The sequence below is a fragment of the Phaseolus vulgaris genome, chromosome 2 (assembly GCF_051622355.1).
Source record: "Phaseolus vulgaris cultivar YP4 chromosome 2, ASM5162235v1, whole genome shotgun sequence".
Classification (NCBI taxonomy): Eukaryota; Viridiplantae; Streptophyta; class Magnoliopsida; order Fabales; family Fabaceae; genus Phaseolus; species Phaseolus vulgaris.
The window spans coordinates 18,178,290-18,202,034 of NC_143499.1; the positions used below are offsets into that span (position 1 = coordinate 18,178,290).

At 32.4% G+C, this 23,745-nt stretch overlaps 2 protein-coding genes across 2 annotated transcripts; one reads left to right on the forward strand and one right to left on the reverse strand.

Annotated features, from left to right (window-relative positions):
- The first annotated feature begins 1,909 nt into the window (after nt 1–1,909).
- On the forward strand, nt 1,910–3,356 carry LOC137810827 (uncharacterized). Its single transcript, XM_068612289.2, has 2 exons — nt 1,910–2,348; nt 2,861–3,356. Exons 1-2 carry the CDS (start codon nt 1,976–1,978, stop codon nt 2,980–2,982), a joined length of 495 nt encoding a protein of 164 aa, XP_068468390.1. The 5' UTR covers nt 1,910–1,975; the 3' UTR covers nt 2,983–3,356.
- Nucleotides 3,357–22,005: 18,649 nt separating this feature from the next.
- LOC137810828 (serine carboxypeptidase-like 50) lies at nt 22,006–23,737 on the reverse strand. Its single transcript, XM_068612290.2, has one exon. The coding sequence runs from the start codon at nt 23,461–23,463 to the stop codon at nt 22,144–22,146; it is 1,320 nt and encodes a 439-aa protein (XP_068468391.1). The 5' UTR covers nt 23,464–23,737; the 3' UTR covers nt 22,006–22,143.
- Nucleotides 23,738–23,745: the final 8 nt, after the last annotated feature.

Genomic DNA, 23,745 nt, shown 5'->3' on the forward strand with positions numbered 1-23,745 from the left:
TTAAGATTTGTACAATATCTAAAAGGTAGTTTAAATATTCTCTCAGTTTTTCTATAAAAACAGTTTAAATTTTTCAGATGTTTCTCTTTTTCTCCAATAATATAAGTGGGTAAGATTTGTAATATATTTTAAAAACAATAAAATCATTCAAATTATTTTATTAAAAATATTTATAAAAAAATTAAATAAAATTACTCTTCACTACATAAATCTATAAAAGTAAAAACAAGTTAAATAATATAATTAGTCTGCAAGTGAGATTTTTCCTCTATTTTTATTTCTCCATGACTGTTTTTATTTTCCAATCTATTACCCTTTTATTTTTATTTTTCTATCTATCACCGTTTCAAAAGTAAAAACAAATTAATAAATTAAAAAGAATTGAGAATTTTTATTTATTTCTGTTTTTTTTATTGTTGCTATTTTTATTTTCTATATTTATTTATTTTTGTATTTTTTTCTTCTCATTTTTAAGCAAGTGTAGCATTTGCATTAATTTTTTAATAAATTTAAATATTTATAAAATTGAAATAGAAGAAAATTTAAAATTTGAAAATTAAAAATTAAATATATAAAAATTTATGAAGAAATATCAATGCAAAGAGAATGAAATAAAATATTTTATTGGTATTTTGATGTAAGTAAATATTATAGATAAAATAAATGTAAAATTGTAACATTATTTTGCTTTTTTGTATTTTTATAGTAAATTTGAATAAATTATTTATTTATTATAATTTTTTCATCCAAATTTTATTATAAAAATATATTTACAAATATATTATAATTTATTCTCCAAAATTTAAAATCATTATAAAAATACTAAAAAAAAACAAAATAATGTTACAAATTTCCATTTATTTTATTCATAATATTTACTTACATCAAAATATCAATAAAATATTTTATTTCATTCTTTTTTATTGATATTTTTTCATATACTTTTATATATTTAATTTTTAAATTTTTTTCTATTTCGATATTTAAATTCACTAAAAAAACTAATGCAAATAAAAACAGTAACAATAAAAATAAAAATAAAAACAGAAATAAATAAAAATTCTTTATTTTTTAATTTGTTAATTTTTTTTCACTTTTAAAACAGTAATAGATAAGGAAATAAAAATAAAAAAATGATAAATAAAAAAATGTTAAATACAGAAATAAAAATAGATAGAGAAATAAAAATAAAAAGATGTTAAATATAAAAGTAAAAAAATGTTAAATAGAGAAATAAAAATAAAGGAAGCTAAATAAAAAAATGTTAAATAGAAAAATAAAAATAAAAATAGTGCTGAGAAAAAATCTGACAACTTGTAGCCATGCATGATTTACATGCTCATCTGTTTGTAAGTTACGAAAAGGAAAAAGTCGTTTAAATTAAATACAAATATTAATTTAAATATGTGTTTTTTTATGTAAAAAAAATGGTATTTGTAATCTTAATATCTGAATAGAGAATATGCTGATAATTCTTTAGGTTCACTAATCGAAATATCTAGATCCATAGAGTACAGACTGTATACATTAAAATTTTAAATATAAAACGCTTTACAGAACAGATTATTTGGCAAAAACGATTTCCTTTTACGCAAAAATACGGAATCAACAACTGTAACTATTTTTCTAAAATAGCCCTTAATTTATATTCACCAAATTCATTCTAAATAATTAATATAATCATTATATTTCCTATTATTTGAAAAGGAAATTCCACATATTCTGACTACAACAAAATTCTTCTTCATGCACTGATTCAATGACATCACAGTTTCAATTATTTGTTTCAAAAGAAAGTAAATAAAACAGTTTCGGTTTGATAACAAAATAAAAACAAATAAGCCGTCAAATTAGAATAAAATAAAATAAAATAAAATATAATAAAATAAAATAGAAGAGAGGCGTCAACTATAATTACGTATCCACCAGCCACAACCAATAGTGGCACAAAGAAACTTTTCCTCACCACTGAACCATGTCACGGCGTACTCACGCGCCGCCGCGGCCACTTTATAAACAGCAGTCTTGGTCGCCGGACATGCTCCGGGATGAGGCGTGGCAGCGGCGGAAGGATAACCACAACGTGAGCGGCGAGAACTGGCGGCGCCATCGGCCGAGCAAGAGCCTCTCGGAGGACGACATGGACGAACTGAAGGCGTGCATCGACCTAGGGTTCGGATTCGGTTCGGTCGAAATTGACCCGAAACTGTCGAATACCATCCCCGCTTTGGAGCTATACCTTGCTGTTAATAAACAGTACAACCACCACAGCCTCTCTAGGTCATCTTCTTCGTCTTCCCTTGTCTCCGATAGCGACATTTCTAGCCCCACCACCATTTTCGATGCAGGTAATTCCCCTCTTAGTAAATTCATATTAGGTAGCTCTTCTTATCAATTCAATCATTTTGTCATCACAATTGCTTGTCATTACACAAATTTAATTCATAACAGTTTTTTCATTCTACAAATTCATTGATAGCTTTTTTATGACTAATTTTCGTTTGAAATTTGAGTTGGGTATCACTCCCCAATGACAAGTTCTTAAATTTAAATTAGTTCGAGTAGTCATCATTCATAGTGTCCTTTTTGTATGAATGTGTGTGATCGAAGCTAGAATTTCATTCAGTGGGCAATTTTTATTTTTTTCGGAAAATTCCATGGAGTTTTGAAGTTTGTAAAGTGGTTGTAACTGGTAAAATTACAATAGTTTAAAATTGTTACCGATATTATGGTTTCGTTGTGATTCTCAACCGTGAGGAAAAAATGCGATTGATGTGGCACTTTTGTGAGGGGAAAAGATTAGATAAATTTGATTTCATGGTTAAATTATTCAGTTTTTGTTATGTTGATTATTGTGTAGGGGATGATTTGGCTTTGAAGAAGACTCGGTTGAAGCAATGGGCACAGGTTGTTGCATGTGCTGTGCGGGAATCTTCTTCATCTTCATCTTTGGGTTCAAACCCTTCCGACCATGTTAATTAGGAGGAGTTGAATAACTGAAGGCCGCAGCAACAACAGAAGACCAGTGTGAATTAAATTGAACTCTAATTTGTTCATAGATAGTTTTGATGGTTTCTTTCCAGATTTTTTATTTTAATGTTTAGTGTTTATGTTTCGTATTTTGTTTTTTGCTAATGTAATTGTAGCATGGATCTGTTGTATGCATCTCCAGACTCCAAACATGAGTTGTTTTTAATTTGGGTTCTTAGGAGATGGCTAGATGTTCTAGAGGCTGAATTTAGGTTGATTGACTGGTTGGTGATTCTTTTCAACATTTTCTTGTTCTGTTGTAATGCTATCCTTCAGGTCCAATAGATCAGACACCAATTCTTTTCAATATAAATATTGTTAATAAACGTTCAAGTGTTTTACTGTTCTTCTAATTCCTGTTTTTTCTTTAGAGGCTGTTCTTTTTGTTTGGACAGTTTTATCGATGTTCACGTGAATCACTAATATGTTCATTGGTTGCATAACAGAGGAAAGCAAAACAGACAAAGCTCTTTCTTTAGAGGCTCTTTCTCTCATACACACAAGATCCAACAAAATTTCATTAAAATTTAAAAATTGGTTTAATAAAATCCAATCTTGTAAGGACGTTTGATAGTAGAATCTTGTATATCAGTAACGATCTTCTCATTTAATGCATTGCATCTTGAAAATCTGTATGGTGGAAAAGTATATTTTTCATGCAACTGTTTCTACTACTAACTAACTAGAGTGTTTAATGTGTTCTGCGGAAGTAGTTGAGTGTTGAAATACATATTCCACGTTATATTTTGTTGCCTGACATGTGTCACGATTCACGAGGACTTTGTTACCGTTGTATCCTATAAATAGACACATTAATGAGAGAGTAACGTTTTAACTTGTAACCTTTGTTTTTTTTTTCTTTTCTGAAACTAGTGAAAGGAAAATGAGTTTATTTTTAGTGAAGTTGGTCCATAGGAGTTCATTCACATTCTAATTGAATCAAGTATTTTCCTCTTTGGTGACTTTTTTATTTTGTTGTTTATGTGATAGATGATTTCTCAATTTTCCAGTGAACTTCATTTATTTTATAACAAAAACAAAACTACCAATCAAACTTCTTGAAGCCTCTCTCATGGTGAAAACATAAAACTCATCATTTATCATATGAGATTTACATGCTACCTTTCATGCCTCTTGCTTTTGAGCTTTTTATTTTCAAGCAAGTTCAAGGATTGCACTATCACAAAAATGACTTCACTCAACAATGTGTAACATGAACCATAAAAATTATTGTTTAAACTTTAGAGAGTGAATTCCTAGTCATGGTCTTAGTAGTCGTGGACTACATTAATAGGCATCAATTTTTTTTACGTCATATACTTTTAAAAACGTTACTTATAAATATATAACAATTCCACATTCGTAAAATTATTTTTTTGTATATTTTAGGCAACATATTTTTTAAGTGTTGATTAGAATCTACAACAATAATAAGATTATATACCTATGGCCTATATATTTATGTCATTATGTCATTCATTATACGGAACATTTTTTTTAAGTCTAAAGATATAAAAAAAAAATGCAATCATTTAAATAAATTTTGCAATATTATGTAAAATTTCGTTTATACATTTAGGTCATTCTATTTTTAAACAATATATTAATAGGATTCTTTTAAGACGTTAAATAAAATGAACATTTTTTTTATTAATGTAATAGAAATAAAAAAAATTGAAATTTATAATTAAAATATTTTTTATATATGATGACATTCAAAGTTTTACAACATAATCCAAATAGTCTACTTATAAAATCGCAATGTAAAAAGCTATAAATCTTTTTAAATTAGAACTATTATCAGTTAACAAATCATATAACATTAATTGTTTCTACACTACATTTTAAATTCTAATATCATCCTTCTTCAAAATGATTTTCATCTCCAAAATGAAAAAATAAAAAAAAAATTGTAATTTTAATAAAATAAAGAGAGTCATCTTATCACTTCAATGGGTATTATACAATAATAAAAATGTTTAACTAGTTTTCAATAAGAAAAAAACTATATCTTTTAGTAAGATTTGCAATTCTAATGTCTAGGAATTCATTATCGTAAAGTAACTCCAAGACTATATATTTTACTAAGATTTGTCGTGAAATAGAATTATTGTGGCAACATCTAGACATTTAATAATAAGTGACAATGGCTTAATCCCATTAAATAGTAATTTAATTTTAATTATACATATTAATTATAATCAAAATGATAAGTTGATGCAAATGAACGGGGTATTATTGCACTACTTTCTTTACCTAAAACATGTGTCATTAATTCATATTATATCATTTACTTCTAGATTGTGTTGTTTTTTTGCATGAATTTCATCATTACCTATATATCTTTCATTTGATGTTTTCCCATGGTACTCATTTAAGCTACATATTCTTATAACAACAATTTCTTTTTCTTTCAATGTTGTAGGTGTCATATTCCTTCCATAATAATGCAGTCAGTCGAGGTTTTTCTTTTCCAAACAAAATTTCAAATGTTTGTTTTACATATTGACTTAAATTTTGAATGGAACCTTAAAGTTTAGTCTAATAAAAAAAATACAATAAAGACTAAAAACTAATATTTTATACATAATAATAAAATTAGAAAGTACTTACAATAGATTTTGTTTTCCTTCATCCGCAACTGAACATGGGTCACTTCTTTTCCAACTTTTTATTTTCAAGTTGCATTCATTAAAGATTGAAAATTAATAAAGAAATATGAATTAAAATGCATTTTCAAATTAGATGTAAATAAAATAGACATAGCAACATATTGTGATATTAATATCAATTTACAACGAACTCTAGCAAGTTTATTGAAATTATACGATGCATATATTTTTGTTTGGTTCCAATTGTTATGTTCGCAGATGATCCAATATCCATCAGATGATCCAATATTCATCAGACGATCTCATGATTTGAGCGTCTACATGATTTCATGATAACAAACACAATAAGGTATGTTGTGGTATATCGAAAACTTATTCATGTGTAGAATAAGTTTAGAAAAAAAAAAGATGGGTAAGACTCACTAGATCATACAAGGAAAACAAAGCGTTAGACAAATGCCCACGTTCTCAGCAAAGATTATATTAGATGATCCTAGTGTTGATGAATCCATTAGAATATCATATTTGTACTGGTACGACCGGCCGAGTCACCAACTCGGCCAGCTCGAGTATCAAACCGTGACCCAAACGATAGAGTCAATCACGTCGCACACGTGACCGACCGACACATAAGGCTCAAGTCAAAGGTTGACCGGATTAGCGAGACTAATCCATGGTTAAGAGTGACCTAACACAACCCTAATCGCAAACCAACCCCCTAACCTGGCCCAACAGTGAATGCTCATTGAGGTAATATAAATAACACACATTTCAAGAAGAAAGATACGTCATTATCTACAGTACTCTGACAACCGAGTGTCGATACTCCACTGACTTGAGCGTTGGAGTGCCTTCTGCAGGTATCCCACCCGCCTGAGGAGTTGGACGACAAGGAAGGCGAACACATCGAGGAGCGTCAAGAGTGTGAAACTGACCGGACACGTCAGCAGGAGCAATCGTTCTCCAGGTCTCCAAACCCGTTCGAGAATAATATCAAATGAACCCGTTAGGCAGCATAAGGCATATGCACAAACTTACAAGCATTAGACGAATGTTGAAGATTGCACATATCAGACGTTGCAAGCATCTTCAACGTGTTAAACGAACCACTACGTCAGGGAAGTTTCATATTAACCATCTTATTATCTGAATGATTTATGAAATTTCCTATACAATTATAAATCTTATTTGATATTCTTGAATTATATTTTTCAAATAAGATTATTGGAATTAAATTACTATTGAGAAAAAATTGAGTAAACAGTATTTTACAGTTTTCAAAAAACAGAATTTGAATTATTTCTATATCAAAGTTTTTCAAAATATGATTAAATGAATAATATCTAGGTTATAAGTAATTATGCCTCAAATGTTCTGATTTATTATTAACTAGGAAACAATTTGAAAATGATTTAAATGTGATTTGAAAATGATTTAAATGTGAAATATATATAAAGTCTTGAGTATTTGAAGATATTGAAAGATATTTTTTCAATGATGCCCATAAATCAAATAATAAATTATAATATTCACATACACTTATTTTGTTCCTATAAATTATCAAAGAATATTAAATACGCGAGTTAAAGTCGAATGTCAAAGTTTTCATTCCCAACATCTAATGGGAAAATAACAAAGAAAAGCAACAAGAATTTTGTTGGCATTGATTGTAGAAGTTTAATAATAATTCAAACAAAGGAATACAATAGACGGAGAACTCTGAAGATTTTCAAGAGATTAAATACGAAGATCTGAACTTTCCTATTTCAACGTCTAATACAAAAGAGAAGATGAAGAATGCAAAATTAGAGAGATCCAAGTCCAAAGATGATCAAAGCTCAATGGATAGAGTTCATATATATGCAAAAAGCATTTGAAACAAAGATTTCATCAAAAGTCAATATTTTCATATTGAACGTATACTACGTGGAAGATCAGGAAAATTGCAGAAGAAGAAATTATTTAAGATAAAACTAATTAGAACTTCAACATTATAATCAAATACAATTAAAGAAACATCTTGAAATGTTTATAAAGACTCAAGAACGTGCATATTACTTCAGAGAAAAAGTTTCCATATTTAGCGTTTAACGCATTAAAAAAGAATAATAATGTGACAGATTGAGCTGTTACTCAAAGTTATGAAGATCAAAGTGTCAATGTTCATATTAGAGGAAGATAAAGAAAGTTTTGAAAATCCTTACACACAAAGATCAATCAGAGCAATAATTTCCTTATAGCATCTAATAGCTACATGAAGAATGAAAAAACCCTAAAGTCGCAACACACACATTCAGAGGCCTGTATAAAGACCTTAACGGTGAAGAACACAACATCGAATTGTATAGAAACAATATACAAAAGTGTACAAAAAAATGTTTTGTAGAGATGTTTTATTGATCCCTCTGAACAAGAGTTTTTCTCATTGTATTGAGAGGTCCTTAATCTCATGGGGAGATTAGGATATTTAAGCTGGAGAGGTTGAAATACTTTATGTACCTGAAGAGGTTAGAATACTTGGTGAACCTGCAGAGGTTGAGAATATAATGTGTGAACCTGAAGAGGTTCAAAATATTTTTGTAACCTGAAGAGGTGTAAGAATATTGTGTTAATGAAAGGTTCTTGAATGAGTTGCTCAATGAGACTAGATGTAACCTTTGTTGAGGGGTGAACCAATATAAATTTGGTGTCCACTTCTCTCTTTATCTTTATCTATTAGTTGTTGGACTTTGTGCTTGTTTGTTTTACAAGTTTTTATTAGAGTTTGAACTCTATTCAACCCCCTTCTAGAGTGAACTACACCTTCCCTATTGACAATATTTTTTTACTAATGCTTCTAATTCGTACTTCTAAGAAATAATGCAACATGAATGTGCATCATGACTTTTGTAATTATATATTTCTTAGTACTAACTTACACACAATTTGATATATTTAATAATTTAGCCGTCTTCAAAACACTGCAAAAAAAATTACTTTCATGTGCATTCACTGGAAAATGGACTGTTGTAAATTTTGCACAACCTCCACCCATCTCACATGGATGAAGGTTCTTTCTAGTCCACATTGTTGAACAAGGTGCTTTGATGCTTCCACATCTTCTTTGAAGACTTGAAGAATTTAGTGTTGTATTTGTGTGTGTTATTTAGTAGATTTTGAGTTGTCAATTAATATCTTGTATTAATCAAAGTTCACTTGATTCTTAATCTCTTTTGAAAGAGGTGTTTTCTAAAAATTGTGTTAATTTTAGTCAGTTGTTTTGAGCTTTCAATCAGTTGAAAAATATGTTGTTCAAAATCTGGTGACTACAACAAACTTTTCATCCAAATGATTTTTCATGACAACCGATTGAATTGTACTTAGTGTTTTTCAAAGGTTTTGAAATAAATTGGTTTTGTTTCTTCTTCTCTGTGAGGCAAAAACAGTTAGTTATTTCGATAAAAGAAATGACTGTTTTATGTAAAATCTTTAACAGAAAAGAAAAATTAATCTGTTTATTTTAAAATCAATCAACTGTTTTCAAACATAATTCTATAATGATATCCAAACTGATTTTAAATGTTTCTAATTGCTTTCAATTAATATCTAATAGTTTTAACAACTTCTTAAAATTCTATATAAAGACTATTTTGTGATCTTTTGAAAATAAAGAAAATGAGTTTTATCAAAAACATTTTCAATAGAAGATCAAGAGCTTTTGGATTATTGCTTGTGTGTGAAGTAGGATCTAGGTTTTCTATTCAATTCTTCTACTACTTTGAAAAACCCAAGTGTATTCAATTTCCTTCTTTGAATAATGTAATTGTGTGTAAGACAGTTTCAGAAAGTGATTCTAGAAACTGTGGTGTTGTTCTTGAGGGGTTCAAGATCCACATTCTTGGTGTGTTTTGTAATCTAGTTTTAATTGCATAGTAAATTCTCAATGGTAAACTGAGGATTGGATGTAGCTCTTGGTTAAGAGTGAATCATTATAAATCTCTTTGTGTGAATCTTGTTGAACCAAGTGGTGTTCAAGCTTTGAAGAATCCAAATCCTTTGAAGGATGTTGAAGCCTTCGTTGTGTTTGGTGTTGCTGTGCTGGTTTAGTATAGTTCTAGGGTAGTTTGAGTTTTGTAATCCACCCTTTGATTAAATCTAAAGCATAAGCATCTCAATCTTTGTAAAAGTAAAATGTTTTCAAACTAAGTTAAAACAAAAGATTGTTTTGTCGAAACAACCGATTGTTTGTACTTAGGTGTTTTGAGAAAAAGATTGAAAACTGTTTTTCAAATGGTTGAACTGTTAAGAACCAAAAAAACCGATTGATTCGAGGAAACAACCGATTGTTTGTTTTGGGACCATAATAGAAAAACTGTTTTATCTTTGACTGAACTTTAAATGATTTAACTGCTTACGCTCCAGTCCTTAAATGCTTTGACCAATCTTTTAATGCAATTTAAGAGTTTGTTAAGATTTGATAACAAACTACATCTTTGAATAAATTCAGAAAAACAGATTTGACAATCAATCTTTGACAAGTTTTCACTAAGAGTTTTTGAGTTTTTCAAATAGCTGAGATTGTTAAGAGTTTGTGATTGATCAAAGTCTATGGAATAGGATTCTGCTTGTATTGATTTCAGATTATCTTCTGTAACAAGTGTAATCCTTGTTCTCTGAAAAACAAGTTTCGTTTCTGTGTTTGCTAAGATTGGCTGTGTGTTCTTGAGGGGATCAAGATCAGCAATCTTGGTGTTGTTATGTTGACCAAGGAGAGTGTGTTTCTTGAGGTGTTCAAGGTCATTCTCTTGGTTGTTGTGTAAGTGATCAAGTTGTGATTTCTTAGTGGATTTCCTCAGGGTTCTGAGAAGACTGGATGTAGTTCTGGGTTTGGAGTGAACCAGTATAAACATCTGTGTACAATCTCTCTATCTCTAACTCTTTAAATTCAGTTTTAATTGTTGTTTGCTGGTATAAACAACCGATTGTTTCTGTGAAACAACCAATTGTTTTTCTGGTTGTGCTTATTTTGTTTGCTGTTTTTGGTAAACTGAATTTCTTATCAATAGTTTCCTGAGATAAATTCATTCTTGTTTTAAAAGTTTACGAAAATCCTCTTTAAACAATTCATCCTCCTTCTAGTTTAAAGCCATTCATTCTAACAATTGGCATCAAGAGCTTGGTTCTTGAAAGTTATTCAAGTTGATCCTAAAAATATTTTTTAATGGCTGATAAACTATCTTTTGGGGAAGGTGCTTCAATTAACAGACCACCTTTGTTTTGTGGTTTGAATTACCAGTTTTGGAAAGTAAAAATGAAAATATTTATGGAATCTCTTGACAAAGGAATTTGGGATGCAATTGAAAATGGTCCTTTTGTCCCAAAGTTTAAAAATGATGGATCTGTCATTGAGAAACCATGGTCTCAATGGACTGATGCATAATAAAGCAAAAAGGCCAAATTCGATTGCATTGCCAAAAATATTATAACCTCTGCTTTAAATTCTGATGAGTTTTTCAGGGTTTAGGGTTCAAGCTTTGAAGAATCCAAATCCTTTGAAGGATGTTGAAGCCTTTGTTGTGCTTGGTGTTGTTGTGCAAGTTTAGTATAGTTCTGGGGTAGTTTGAGTTTTGTAATCCACCCTTTGATTAAATCTAAAGCATAAGCATCTCAATCTTTGTGAAAGTAAAATGTTTTCAATCTAAGTTAAAACAACCGATTGATTTGTCGAAACAACTGATTGTTTGTACTTAGGTGTTTTGAGAAAAAGATTGAAAATTGTTTTTCAAATGGTTGAACTGTTAAGAACCAAAACAACCGATTGATTCGAGGAAACAACCGATTGTTTGTTTTGGGACCATAACAGAAAAACTGTTTTATCTTTGACTGAGCTTTAAATGATTTAACTGCTTACGCTCCAGTCATTAAATGTTTTGACCAATCTTTTAATGCAATTTAAGAGTTTGTTAAGATTTGATAACAAACTACATCTTTGAATAAATTCAGAAAAACAGATTTGACAATCAATCTTTGACAAGTTTTCACTAAGAGTTTTTGAGTTTTTCAAAGAGCTGAGATTACTAAGAGTTTGTGATTAGTCAAAGTCTGTGGAATAGGATTCTGCTTGTATTGATTTCAAATTATCTTCTGTAACAAGTGTAATCCTTGTTCTCTGAAAAACAAGTTTCGTTTCTGTGTTTGCTAAGATTGGTTGTGTGTTCTTAAGGGGATCAAGATCAACAATCTTGGTGTTGTTGTGTTGACCAAGGACAGTGTGTTTCTTGAGGTGTTCAAGGTCATTCTCTTGGTTGTTGTGTAAGTGATCAAGTTGTGATTCCTTAGTGGATTTCCTCAGGGTTCTGAGAAGACTGGATGTAGCTCTGGGTTTGGAGTGAACCAGTATAAACATCTGTGTACAATCTCTCTATCTCTATCTCTTTAAATCAGTTTTAATTGTTGCTTGCTGGTATAAACAACCGATTGTTTCTGTGAAACAATCGATTGTTTTTCTGGTTGTGCTTATTTTGTTTGTTGTTTTTGGTAAACTGAATTTCTTATCAATAGTTTTCTGAGATAAATTCATTCTTGTTTTAAAAGTTTACGAAAATCCTCTTTAAACCATTCACCCCCCCTCTAGTTTAAAGCCATCCATTCTAACAAATCTTTCTTTCCTTATTTTGATATACTGCTTTAAACTATGTTCTTTGTTTTCTGCTGCAAATAGTTAGTTGTTTCGATAAAACAACTGGTTGATTTTTCATAAAGATTTGTTAATCTGATAATTTATCCAGTTGAACAGAAAAATCAATTGATTGATTTTATAGATCTTTTCATTCTACTTCCCATCTTTGCGAAAATCTTGTGAAAACAATTGACCTCCCCTCTTGTTTTGTCATACATTCTAACACACATATCTTCCAAATCATAGTAAGCATTAACATTATATTATTTTCTTCCTCAAAAGGTCCAAAAGGATGCCAATAATATTGTCACATTTTTTTTCACTGTACATTCATCAAAATTGTGACATAATGTATTTTGAGCCCAACAAGGTAGTTAGAAATTTTGTGACATAAACCATCACTTTTCTTTTTGTTATTCTTTCCAAATTCATTCATGGAATCTTTTAAGATTTTTAGAATGTTTTTTCCTCTTAACACATATGGTGTAAGCCTTAGTTCTTTCTTTACATTAAAGAACTTTTTCTTGGTTCTTTAATAGTGACTCATTGGTAAAAAAACATTATGATATACATAACACATCTTATATGTTTTAGGTAGGATGATTGTGTGTCATAATTGCAACGCACATGTGATAAGTTCTGTTTAATACTCTAAGCTTACAACATAACATATACAAAGCAGTCTACCAATATGTTACATGCATTTGACATGTTTTATTTTTTGAAGCATCATATGTCTCTACCCCTACATCTGACAAGTCTTTTAACTCCTCAATCAATGATTGATGTTAAACATCAATATCATTTCCTAATGATTATGGACCAAGAATCAACAATGATAACATTGTATGTTGAGGTTTCATGTACAAGCAAGGTGGAAAGTTATACTACCATCGTGACAAACCATGTATGGTGTGATATGACAATAGTTAGTTCTAAATGGATTGAAACTATGACTTACTAAACCAAGTGTTCATTGTGTGGTGCAATAGAAAAATCAAAATAAAGTCTATCAAAGTCCTTCTAAGTTTCACGATTAACGAGATGACTCATTTTCCCATCCTTTGAATGTTCTTCTTCATGCCACCCCATTGACTCTATTTTTTTATCACATAAATATCCTTTGAAGTCTAGGAATCAATGGAAAACGTCTTAAAATTTATGCAAGGCCTTTATTATCGTATTTTGGTTGCTAAATTTCTAAATTGATCTAAGCGAACTCCTTCCATTGGGAAGCTTTACAGATATTGCAAACATTGTTAGTCTCACGCTCTTTCTAACATGCAATCATTTGGACATGCATCAATCTTTTTATAATTGAGGCCTAAATCACTAATCAAAGCATTTCTTTTGTTGAAAGATCCTAGAATATCTAAGTTGGGCATGACTTCTTTCAATCATTGTAAGAGGTTGGTGGATGAATCATTGCTCCACCCGTTAAAACACTATAATAAATATAGTCAAATCATGAAAAATTGAGTGAAAAATCTTTCACGACCAGCGTAAAGTTCATGTTTTGCCTCACGAATAAAATTGTAGAAAATTTAGGCTTCCTCATTTGGACCCTCACTACTTGTGTTTTTCTTTCACATTTCTAAATGTAGTGCTAGTGCATTATTACCTACTTGACAAATGAGTGAAAATTTAATTCATGATGTTGGATTTGGCCATTTGTTGACATTTATGAATATTAACTTCGGCCACCATTTGTTCACAACAATATTGTAGAGGTGGAGGATAGAAACCCATACCTTCCCTTTTCCACTTAGAGAATCATTAATTACACTAGAATATGTGTCAAATTATTGGATTACTTGAATTATGTGTCAAACTATATAGTTGGGATCAACTATATTGGCATGTTTGTATCATGTGCTAGATAATGGAATTGACTTCAATCAGGACAACATCTAAGGCTACATGTTAATTTTGTAGTATTAGACTTGGGAACACATTACATGCATTTGTTCGACTATTGAGCCGTTAAGTGCTAAAGATATTGTCGCAGGACTTGGTTTCCCACTTGAGAAAAGGTTATTTATTTGATTTATCCAATATGTGTTAGAATATATGGCCTTAAAAAAGATGAGGGTGAATTGTTTATAAAAGATTTTCACAAACTTTGAAGGTATAATGAAGTTCAAAGTAGAATCACAGATATAAAAATCCAGAAAGCAATCAATCAAAAATTGTTTAAGTTGATTATCAGAAAATCAACCGGTTGTTTTTGCAATTCAACCGGTTGTTTATATCAACAGAGTTAAAAACAACTTAAAAGCATAATTTAAATGAGTTCGGAGTAAGAGAAAAAGCACAAAAGCAATTTATATTGGTTCACTCTTATCCGAAGAGCTACATCCAGTCTCTAAAAACCACTGGTATCTACTATGCAATCAAAATCCAGATTACAAACACACCACCAAAGAAGTGACCTTGAACACCTCAAGTCACACACTTCCTTTGGCACACAAACACCACAGAAATCAGAACACCCTCTGATTCTGCACTTACACACCAATATTCAGAAATACAAGAGATATAGAAAGGATTACACCTGATGAAGATCAAATCAAAAGATTACAACAATCATATTCCACTTCTTTGAGAAAACCAAAAAGCTTGAATGCAAATCTTGAAAACTCAAATCTTGGTTAGGATGTTGATGATCTTCAAATCCCGGTGGTTGTTCAACATAGACTTCCTCATTGATGATTCCATTGAGGAAAGCACTCTTAACATCCATTTGAAACAATTTGAATCCACTCATACAAGCAAAGGCTAGCAGCAACCTTACAACTTCTAATCTTGCAACTGGAGCAAAGGTTTCACCATAATCTATGTCTTCTTCTTGATTATAACATTTAGCCACAAGCCTTGCCTTGTTCCTTGTAATTACTCCAGATTCATCCAACTTGTTTATGAAAACCCATTTGCATCCAATGATGTTCATCTAGTCAGACCTTGGAACAAGAAACCAGACATCATTTCTTGTGAATTGATGCAGTTCCTCATGCATGGCAGCTACCCATTTATCATCCTTGAGAGCTTCTTCAATTAACTTAGGTTCAATTTGGGAGACAAAAGCCATATGCTTGCAGTAGTTAGAGACAACACTATGTGTAGAAACACCCTTTTGTATCTGCCAATGATGTTCTCCACTAAAAGATCCCTTGGAATTTTCCACTCCTTTGGCAGCTCTTCCTGTTGCATAATTTCAACTGGTTGTTTCATAGAATCAATCAATTGTTTTTCTGGGCAGGATTCCAGCTTCTGCATAATGATGTTCTGCTCATCTTCTTCTGCATAATTCTTTGTAGAACCCTGATCTGTATGATTGATTTCATCGAACACCACATGGACAGACTCCTCCACACTCATGAGTCTCTTGTTGTAGACTCTATAGGCATGGTTAGTTGAAGAATAACCAATGAAGATGCCATTGTCTGCTTTTTCATTAAACTTGCCCAGACTTTCTTTCTCGTTATTCAAAATAAAACATCTGCATCCAAACACTTTTAGGTGACTATGGTTTGGCTTCCTTCCATTGAAAAGCTCATATGCAGTTTTCGTCAAGATTGGCCTTATAAGCACTCTATTCATCATATAACAAGAAGTGCTCACTACATCAGTCCAAAAATACTTGGATAAGGAATATTCACTTAGCATGGTTCTTGCTAGTTCTTCAAGAGACATGTTCTTCCTCTCCACTACCCGATTCTGTTGAGGAGTTCTTGGTGCATTAAAGTTGTGAAAAATTCCCAGCTTTTCATAAAAAGGTGCTGAATTTTTCATTTTAGATGTTGCTGCAGCAAGAGTTTTGCAGTCTTTTGGCAAACTTCTTGAATGCAGAGAATGCCTCACTCTTTGACTCCAAGAATAGTGTCCATGTGTACCTAGAAAATTCATCAACAACAACAAGTGTATAGTAGTTTCCACCAAGACTCGTGGTTCTTGAAGGACCAAATAAATCCATGTGCAGTAGCTCAAGGGGTTTTGAAGTAGAAACAATATTTTTCAATTTGAAAGAATGCTTAATTTGTTTCCCTTTTTGGCATGCTTCACATAAATGATCTTTTTCAAACTTGAGTTTGGGTAATCCTATTACAAGATCTTTAGATATCAATTTATTCAAATGATGCATGTGAATATGAGTTATTCTTCTATGCCATAACCAAGATTCATCATGTTTTGAAAGAAGACAGCCAATAGATGTAGGATAAGAGATATCTAAAAAGATAAACATTGTTGATCCTTTTACCAATCAACATTATTTCTTTTGAATTGGGTAGGCATATCTCACAAGAGTTGGGCTTGAAGGTTACTTGATAACCCTTATCACATAACTCGCTAATACTAAGAATGATGTGCTTGAGACCATCCACATATAGGACATCATGAACCAAGAAGTTGTTCTTGTCTCCAATGGTGCCTCTTCTAAGAATCTTTCTTTTATTGGTGTCTCCATAAGTCACATGTCCTTCTTGCTTGAAATTGATGTTCACAAACTTAGATTTATCTCCAGTCATGTGTTTAGAACAACCACTGTCAAAGTACCACATCTCCATTTTTTCCTTCAAACTTACCTACAAAAGAGAAATTCAAGCAACAAGATTTGGTGCCCTTACAAATGTGGGTCCTTTGCCATTAACTTTATCATGAGGAACCTCAAAATTCTTAGGAATCCATCTCATAATACCTTTAGGAACAGAATATTTCCTAATATTGCAGAATCTAACTGAGTGGCCTCTCTTCATGTAATAAAAACATGTAACAACCGGTTGTTTCGATTTTTCAATCGGTTGTTTTTCTGGCAGTTTTGAAAAAAGACTTTGAAAACTCATTTTTCTTGCTCTGTGGATTAAAACCTAAACCTGCTTTTCCAAAAACACAATTTTGAGATGCCAAGACATTCTCAACGTTGGATTTACCCTTTGAAAGCCTATCCACAGTTTTCACAGGTAGTGAACCTTCTTTTCAAGAGATTCACAATTTTCACAAACAAGTGACTCACACTTGCAAGAAGAGTTCTTGTAAAGCATTTCTAGATTTTCAAAATCAATTTTTTAATTCTCCAACTCTTTTTCCAGTGCCTTGAATCTATTTTCAAGCCAATTATTCAACCCTTTCAATCGGTTGTTCAAGAATGTCAATCGGTTAGCTTCATCATGTGTTTCTTTAAAAGCTTGAAGAAGTTGACTATAATTTTCAGCACTTAAAGAAGTACAAGAACTTACACTACTTACATCATCCTCTTCCTTGGCCATCAAACACAGATTAGCTTCTTCATCTTCACTTGATGAGGAACTTGATGAAGAGACATCATTTTCATCCCAAGCAATGTAGGCTCTTTTATATTTTGCTTTTTTTCTTCTTACTTGACTTCTTCTCTTTATTTGGGCATTCGGCCTTTATGTGCCCTTATTCTCCACAACTATAACAAGTATAATTGTTAGCATTAAAATCACTAGTTTTCTTGTTACCATACCTTTCTTTATTGGAGTCTTTGTTGCAGATCTTCTTCAAGAATTTGCTGAACTTTTTTGACAACAAACTAAGAGTTTCTCCTTCACTCTCATCACTTGAAACTTGGTTGTTCTTGTGCTTGGTAATTTTCAAAGCAATGTTTCTCACATGCTTATCTTCACTCTCTTGAATGTTGAGTCTATTCATCTCCAACTCATGCTCCCTAAGCTTTCCAAACAAGGAGGTTGTAGTCAAAGATGTCAAGTCCTTTGATTCTGAGATAGCCATGACTTTAGGTTGCCAAGATCTATCAAGACATTTTAGAATCTTGATATTCAACTCTTCTTTGTCAAAGACCTTTCCAAGACTCATGAGGTGATTGATAATATGAGTGAACCGTTTTTGCACATCCGCAATTGATTCTCCTTTAAGCATTCTAAACATCTCATACTCTTGGATTAGAGTATGTTTCCTTGCCATTTTTACATCATTCGTTCCTTCATGAGTTACTTCTAGAGTATCCCACATCTCCTTAGCATATCCACATTGAGAGATCCTAAAAAACTCATCAGAATTTAAGGCAAAGGTGATAATATTTTTTGCAATCCAATCAAACTTTGCTCTTTTGTTTTCTGCATCAGTCCATTGGGACCAAGGTTTTTCAATAGAAACACCATCATTTTCAAGCTTAGGAATAAAATGGTCATTTTCAATTGCATCCCATATTCCTTTATCAAGAGATTCAACAAAGATCTTCATACGTACCTTCCAAAATTGGTAATTCAAACCACAAAACAAAGGTGGTCTGTTTATTGAAGCACCCTCCCCAAAGAGTATTTTTTCAGCCATAAGAAAAATATTTTTAGGATCAAACTTGAATATTTTTCAAGTACTAAGTTCTTGATGCCAATTGTTAGAATATATGGTCTTAAACAAGAGGGGGGTGAATTGTTTATAAAATGTTTTCACAAACTTTGAAGGTATAAAGAAGTTCAAAGCAGAATCATAGATATAGAAATTCAGAAAGCAATTAATCAAAAACTTTTTAAGTTGATTATCAGAGAATCAACCAGTTGCTTATATAAGTAGAGTTAAAAACAACATAAAAGCAAAATTTAAATGAGTTCAGAGTAAGAGAAAAGCACATAAGCAATTTATATTGGTTCACTTTTATCCCAAAAGCTACATTTAGTCCCTAGAAACCACTGGTATCTACTCTGCAATCAAAATCCAGATTACAAACACACCACCAAAGAAGTGACCTTGAACACCTCAAGTCACACACTTCCTTTGGCACACAAACACCACAAAAATTAGAACACCCTCTGATTCTACACTTACACACCCGTATTCAGAAATACAAGAGATACAAAAAGGATTACACCTGATGAAGATCAAATCAAAAGATTACAGCAATCCTATTCCACTTCTTTGAGAAAACCATAAAGCTTGAATGAAAATCTTGAAAACTCAAATCTGTTTTCACACTTTCACAAATGTCTCAAAATTGTTATCAAACTTTAAGAATGTATAACAAACTCTTTAAATACTTCAAAAGTTTGTTAAAACATTTAAAGTAGGAGTTTGTTCAGTTAGAAAACATTTAAAGTTGATTTGCAAACATAAAAGAAATTTTGTTATGGATTTTCAACAAACAATCAGTTGAATTCTCGAAACAACCGATTGAATTGGTTTGACAGCAAAGTCAACCAAGTCAAACAGCTTCAAACCCTTTTCAAAAACCTCTAAGTATCAAACAACCGATTGAAACGATAAAATAATTGGTTGTTTTTCCACTTCTTTATAAAACATTTTTTTTCTAAAAGGTTTTGATTCCAAACTGTTTTAGATTCAAACAAAGAGTGGATTACACATTAATCTACCCAAAACCCACCCACACAAGCAGCAACTCTAGCCTTCCATCAAACACCATGGATTTGGAGACATCAAAGCTTCAAGATCATCCTTGATCAATAATATGTTTATAAAGTTTGAAGTCACCTTATATTTTTTTTACTTTTATGTTTGAAGTCACCTTACATTCATGTTTATGGTAGGTGGTATTGGACAACACAAAGGACAAACACAACTACAAGTACAATTAACCAAATACATAAAACATGTGATCACCTACAACCTAAAGAGGTTCTAAAGGAAAACACAATTACATATAATTTTTCGTTACTGATGTTAACGACATTTTTTGGGAGCTTTTGTGGACTCCTTATTAAAGTGACGAAATAAGACACTTAATTATTGTTGATCTTTCACTAGTAAGTTGGTGGTTGTTCCTTTTATTTGTTTTGCAATAGTAGAATTTCACCAAAGTGATCGGGTTATGCGACAGTTTAGGTTTCGAAAAAGTATTCCAATTGACCAATTAAATCTTGATCAGCTTCACTAAGAAGACATAAGAGTAAGAACTAATAAATATTGACCACAATATCATGAAAAATGGATAACAATATAAAATGGCTGACATAACATTCTAATTCAAGGAATTTAGTTCAACATATGACAGTACAACACCCATGCAATGGTACATCCGACATATTATTTGATAGCATTGCCTTCATTTCGTTTGAATTTTTGTGGTGGATTGCGGAAGCTCAATGAAAGTGACGGACAAGGATGGCTCCAATGGAGCTATGGTTTCCTTGAAGGTGCATGATAGGTAGGGAGAGTGATTGATTGGGCCATATCAATTGGAGAAGGTGAAGAAGAAGATTAAGGTGGCTCCAATGGAGCTATGGTTTCCTTGAAGGTGCATGATAGGTAGGGAGAGTGATTGATTGGGCCATATCAATTGGAGAAGGTGAAGAAGAAGATTAAGGTGTCTATCCTAGAGAGGCAAGACAAGAGAGTGGGAAAGCATGCAATCTTGGCAGCAATTCACTCTTTTCTTTAATCTTGAAAATTCATGAGTCAAGCACCCATTTATGTCGCTTAGCGCTCCGGCCATTGTACAAGAGAATTGGTGGGAATTTAAAAAATAAAGGGTTTGAAAAGTGACGCCTATTTTGGAGTCACAAGGCAAACATGACTTAACCTAGGTTGGTTTTTAGATGTCTTTTTCAACCCTAATTACAATTAAAAAATATTACAAGTATTCCTATTCTACTTTTGACAAGAAAATAAATTCTACTTTACACTAGGTTTATGGCATTTTTGAACGTGTATAGGAAAATTTCTCTGTCATCAGTAGCAGAGTCTCAGTCTTCTTGTATCTTCCTTGCCATGGACCTAGTAGTTGGGCCTGAACTTAGGCATGAGCTTAGCCTTCTTCTATCATTATCTACTACATATCACCTTTACAACCAAAATTTGACAACGATGTTAGTTCATTTTTCAAATTATTTAATATTTTTCCTTTATTTATCCTAAATTATCAATTATTTTTGCAACAAAATAACATGTCACGTGAGACTGAACAGCCACATTCACAACCATATCATCATCATGTTGGATCTTTTTCTAATGTTGAACAATTTCAACAATAATCTTTTGGTCAGTCTAGTCTTTAACCAACTCAATTGTTCATATATATGGATCATCACCACAACATGTCATCTCAGCCAGATATTTTTGTTGGTCCATCAAAATATTTGCCACTTTCACAATAACATCACCCTCTACATATCCAATATTATTCATGCATTGTTATCAGCTCACAATGACTTCACAATGATCTGAAAATCCAAATGAGTACAACCAAGTTAAAGACAACGATGATGATAGTCCACCTGCGTCGTCTCCTAACAGGTGATTAACCAAATTAAATCAAAGTCATACTCACTGAGCACAACTTCTTTACGTTCACAATTTGTATTTTATTTTAATATTGAAGGTAAAATTGTGTTCAATAAACATAACCTTCTTTATTTAAAGTTTTATTTACATAAGAGAAATTATTAGTTCTTGCAAATATTTTCAAATCAATCAATTCCCATAATTTCATCATAAATTGCACATAATGGTAAAAAAAACACAAATGTACATCCTTTCTAAAATTCTCTCTAGAGTTTATAAGTTTATTTTAGCATTAACCCAATGGCACTCCGCCTCATTTTTTCTTTTACAGACATTTTTTCGTGTAATTTTTGTCCTTTAATGAAATTGGAAACTCTCCATAGCTAAATATTGTAGAATCATCACAAAGAATTAAGGGGGAGGGGGGACATTTGAGAAGAAAAGAACAATTACTAAACTTGCTTAAAAGCAAAGCCTGTCAAGCCATTCGTCTGGACTATGAAAAATCACTTATTCAGTAGGAAATACAGTTCTTGCAATTATATTCTTCAAGGTCATAATTTAGTATTCGCACTCTCACTCACTAGTGAGTTTCGTTTAACTAAGTGGAATTTTTTATGCATTTTCCTGCTACACGCTTTTAAAGAAACCCGTTTGGAGAACCCAGTCTTCTATCATAGCTTGAGAGTTAAGAGGCTGGTCTGTGGGCAGAAGATGACCAGCTCCCAAAACCACAACATTGGTGAGAGACTTCCAATTCTGTACATAACCAGCAAGCTCTCCATTCACCTTCCATATCTTCCTTTCAGCATTCAGAAACTTCTCTATCCCTTCCCATTGCATTGTCTTCACCCACACCTCTGTTTGAACCACACCATCCCTCAAATCATACAAACCTTCATACAACAACACCCTGCTCCTCCTCACCAAGTATTCCACCATATCTTTCACACTTTTCATCACATCATCATGCAATTCCTCCCCAACAACATCACTACATATCTCATACACAAACGATTCATTCACCCCAAGGGCCTTCTTCACCTCCCCTATGTTCAACAATCCTTCCACCAAATCATCCTCGTACGGTCTCTTCTTTGTATAGTCATACAAAGTAGCTAACCCTGTCATCTCTTGCAACATCCCCAACACCCTGCTTCTCGCATCTGTTGCTTCACTCCAATTCCTCATTTGGGTCAACGCAACTGCTTCCAATTGAACTTTTTCCAACTCTTTCTTCTGCCTCTCATTGATCAATCCAGCATAATAAGCATTCACTGCATGAGACGCAACTTGAGTTTCGGGGTCAGTTAACCCATCCCCAATGGCTACACCACCCAGATTCACTCTTTCGGAAGCCTCCAACTTTTCATTTTTCTTCAATATATAGTACCCAATTGCAGGCACATACTTCCCAGCATAGCTTTCTCCAGTAATATAAATAGGGCGATGCTTGAAAAGAGGATCCAGTTGAAGAAAGTTGGTTATAGCAGCGAAGAGGTGTTTGGCAACGGCGTTTTGATCTTTTGGGATCTCTTGTGGGGTTGAGGCGACACTGAAGCCAGATCCAATGGGATTATCAAGAAAAAGAAGGCCAAAAATTCTGTTCCAAGAAGCAGGGTTGCGTTGAAGGGTGAGGGATTGGGTGACTCGCCAGGGTCCAAGCTCATAGAAGTTGGCAAGCATGGAGGAGCAGCCAGGGCCACCTTGGAGCCAAATGAGAAGTGGGGTTTGGGAGAGATGCAGAGTGGAGTTTTGGGCTTCATAGAAGGCGTAGAAAATTGCAGAAGCAGAAGCAGGGTTGACTGGAAGGTAACCAGACCTGCTGGGGTGGGCTTCTTTGGGGAATGAATAGCTTGATTGTGAAGCAGACAGGCATAGAAATAAGCAGAAGAAGAGAAGGAAATGGTTTTTGATGAAGTGGGACTTGTGGGTTGCTAAGTCCATCATCTGGTGGCGTATATTTCAATGTGCAGTCTTGGAGATAGAATTGGTAATGTAGACAATTGAAGGGCTGAACTTATAATAGCAATGGCTATAGTATGGAAAAACGTTGGGTTTGATACCGACAGAAAATAAAACAAAACCGAAGAAGAGAGATAGATAGTGGCTTCAGGAATAAAGAGGTGGGGGTCGTCGAGTTGACTCCATGTGTGTATGCATTGACCGCTATGTTACTTATTTTCTATAGACCTTCATTGGATTAAATGAAATAATTATATTAAAAAATCG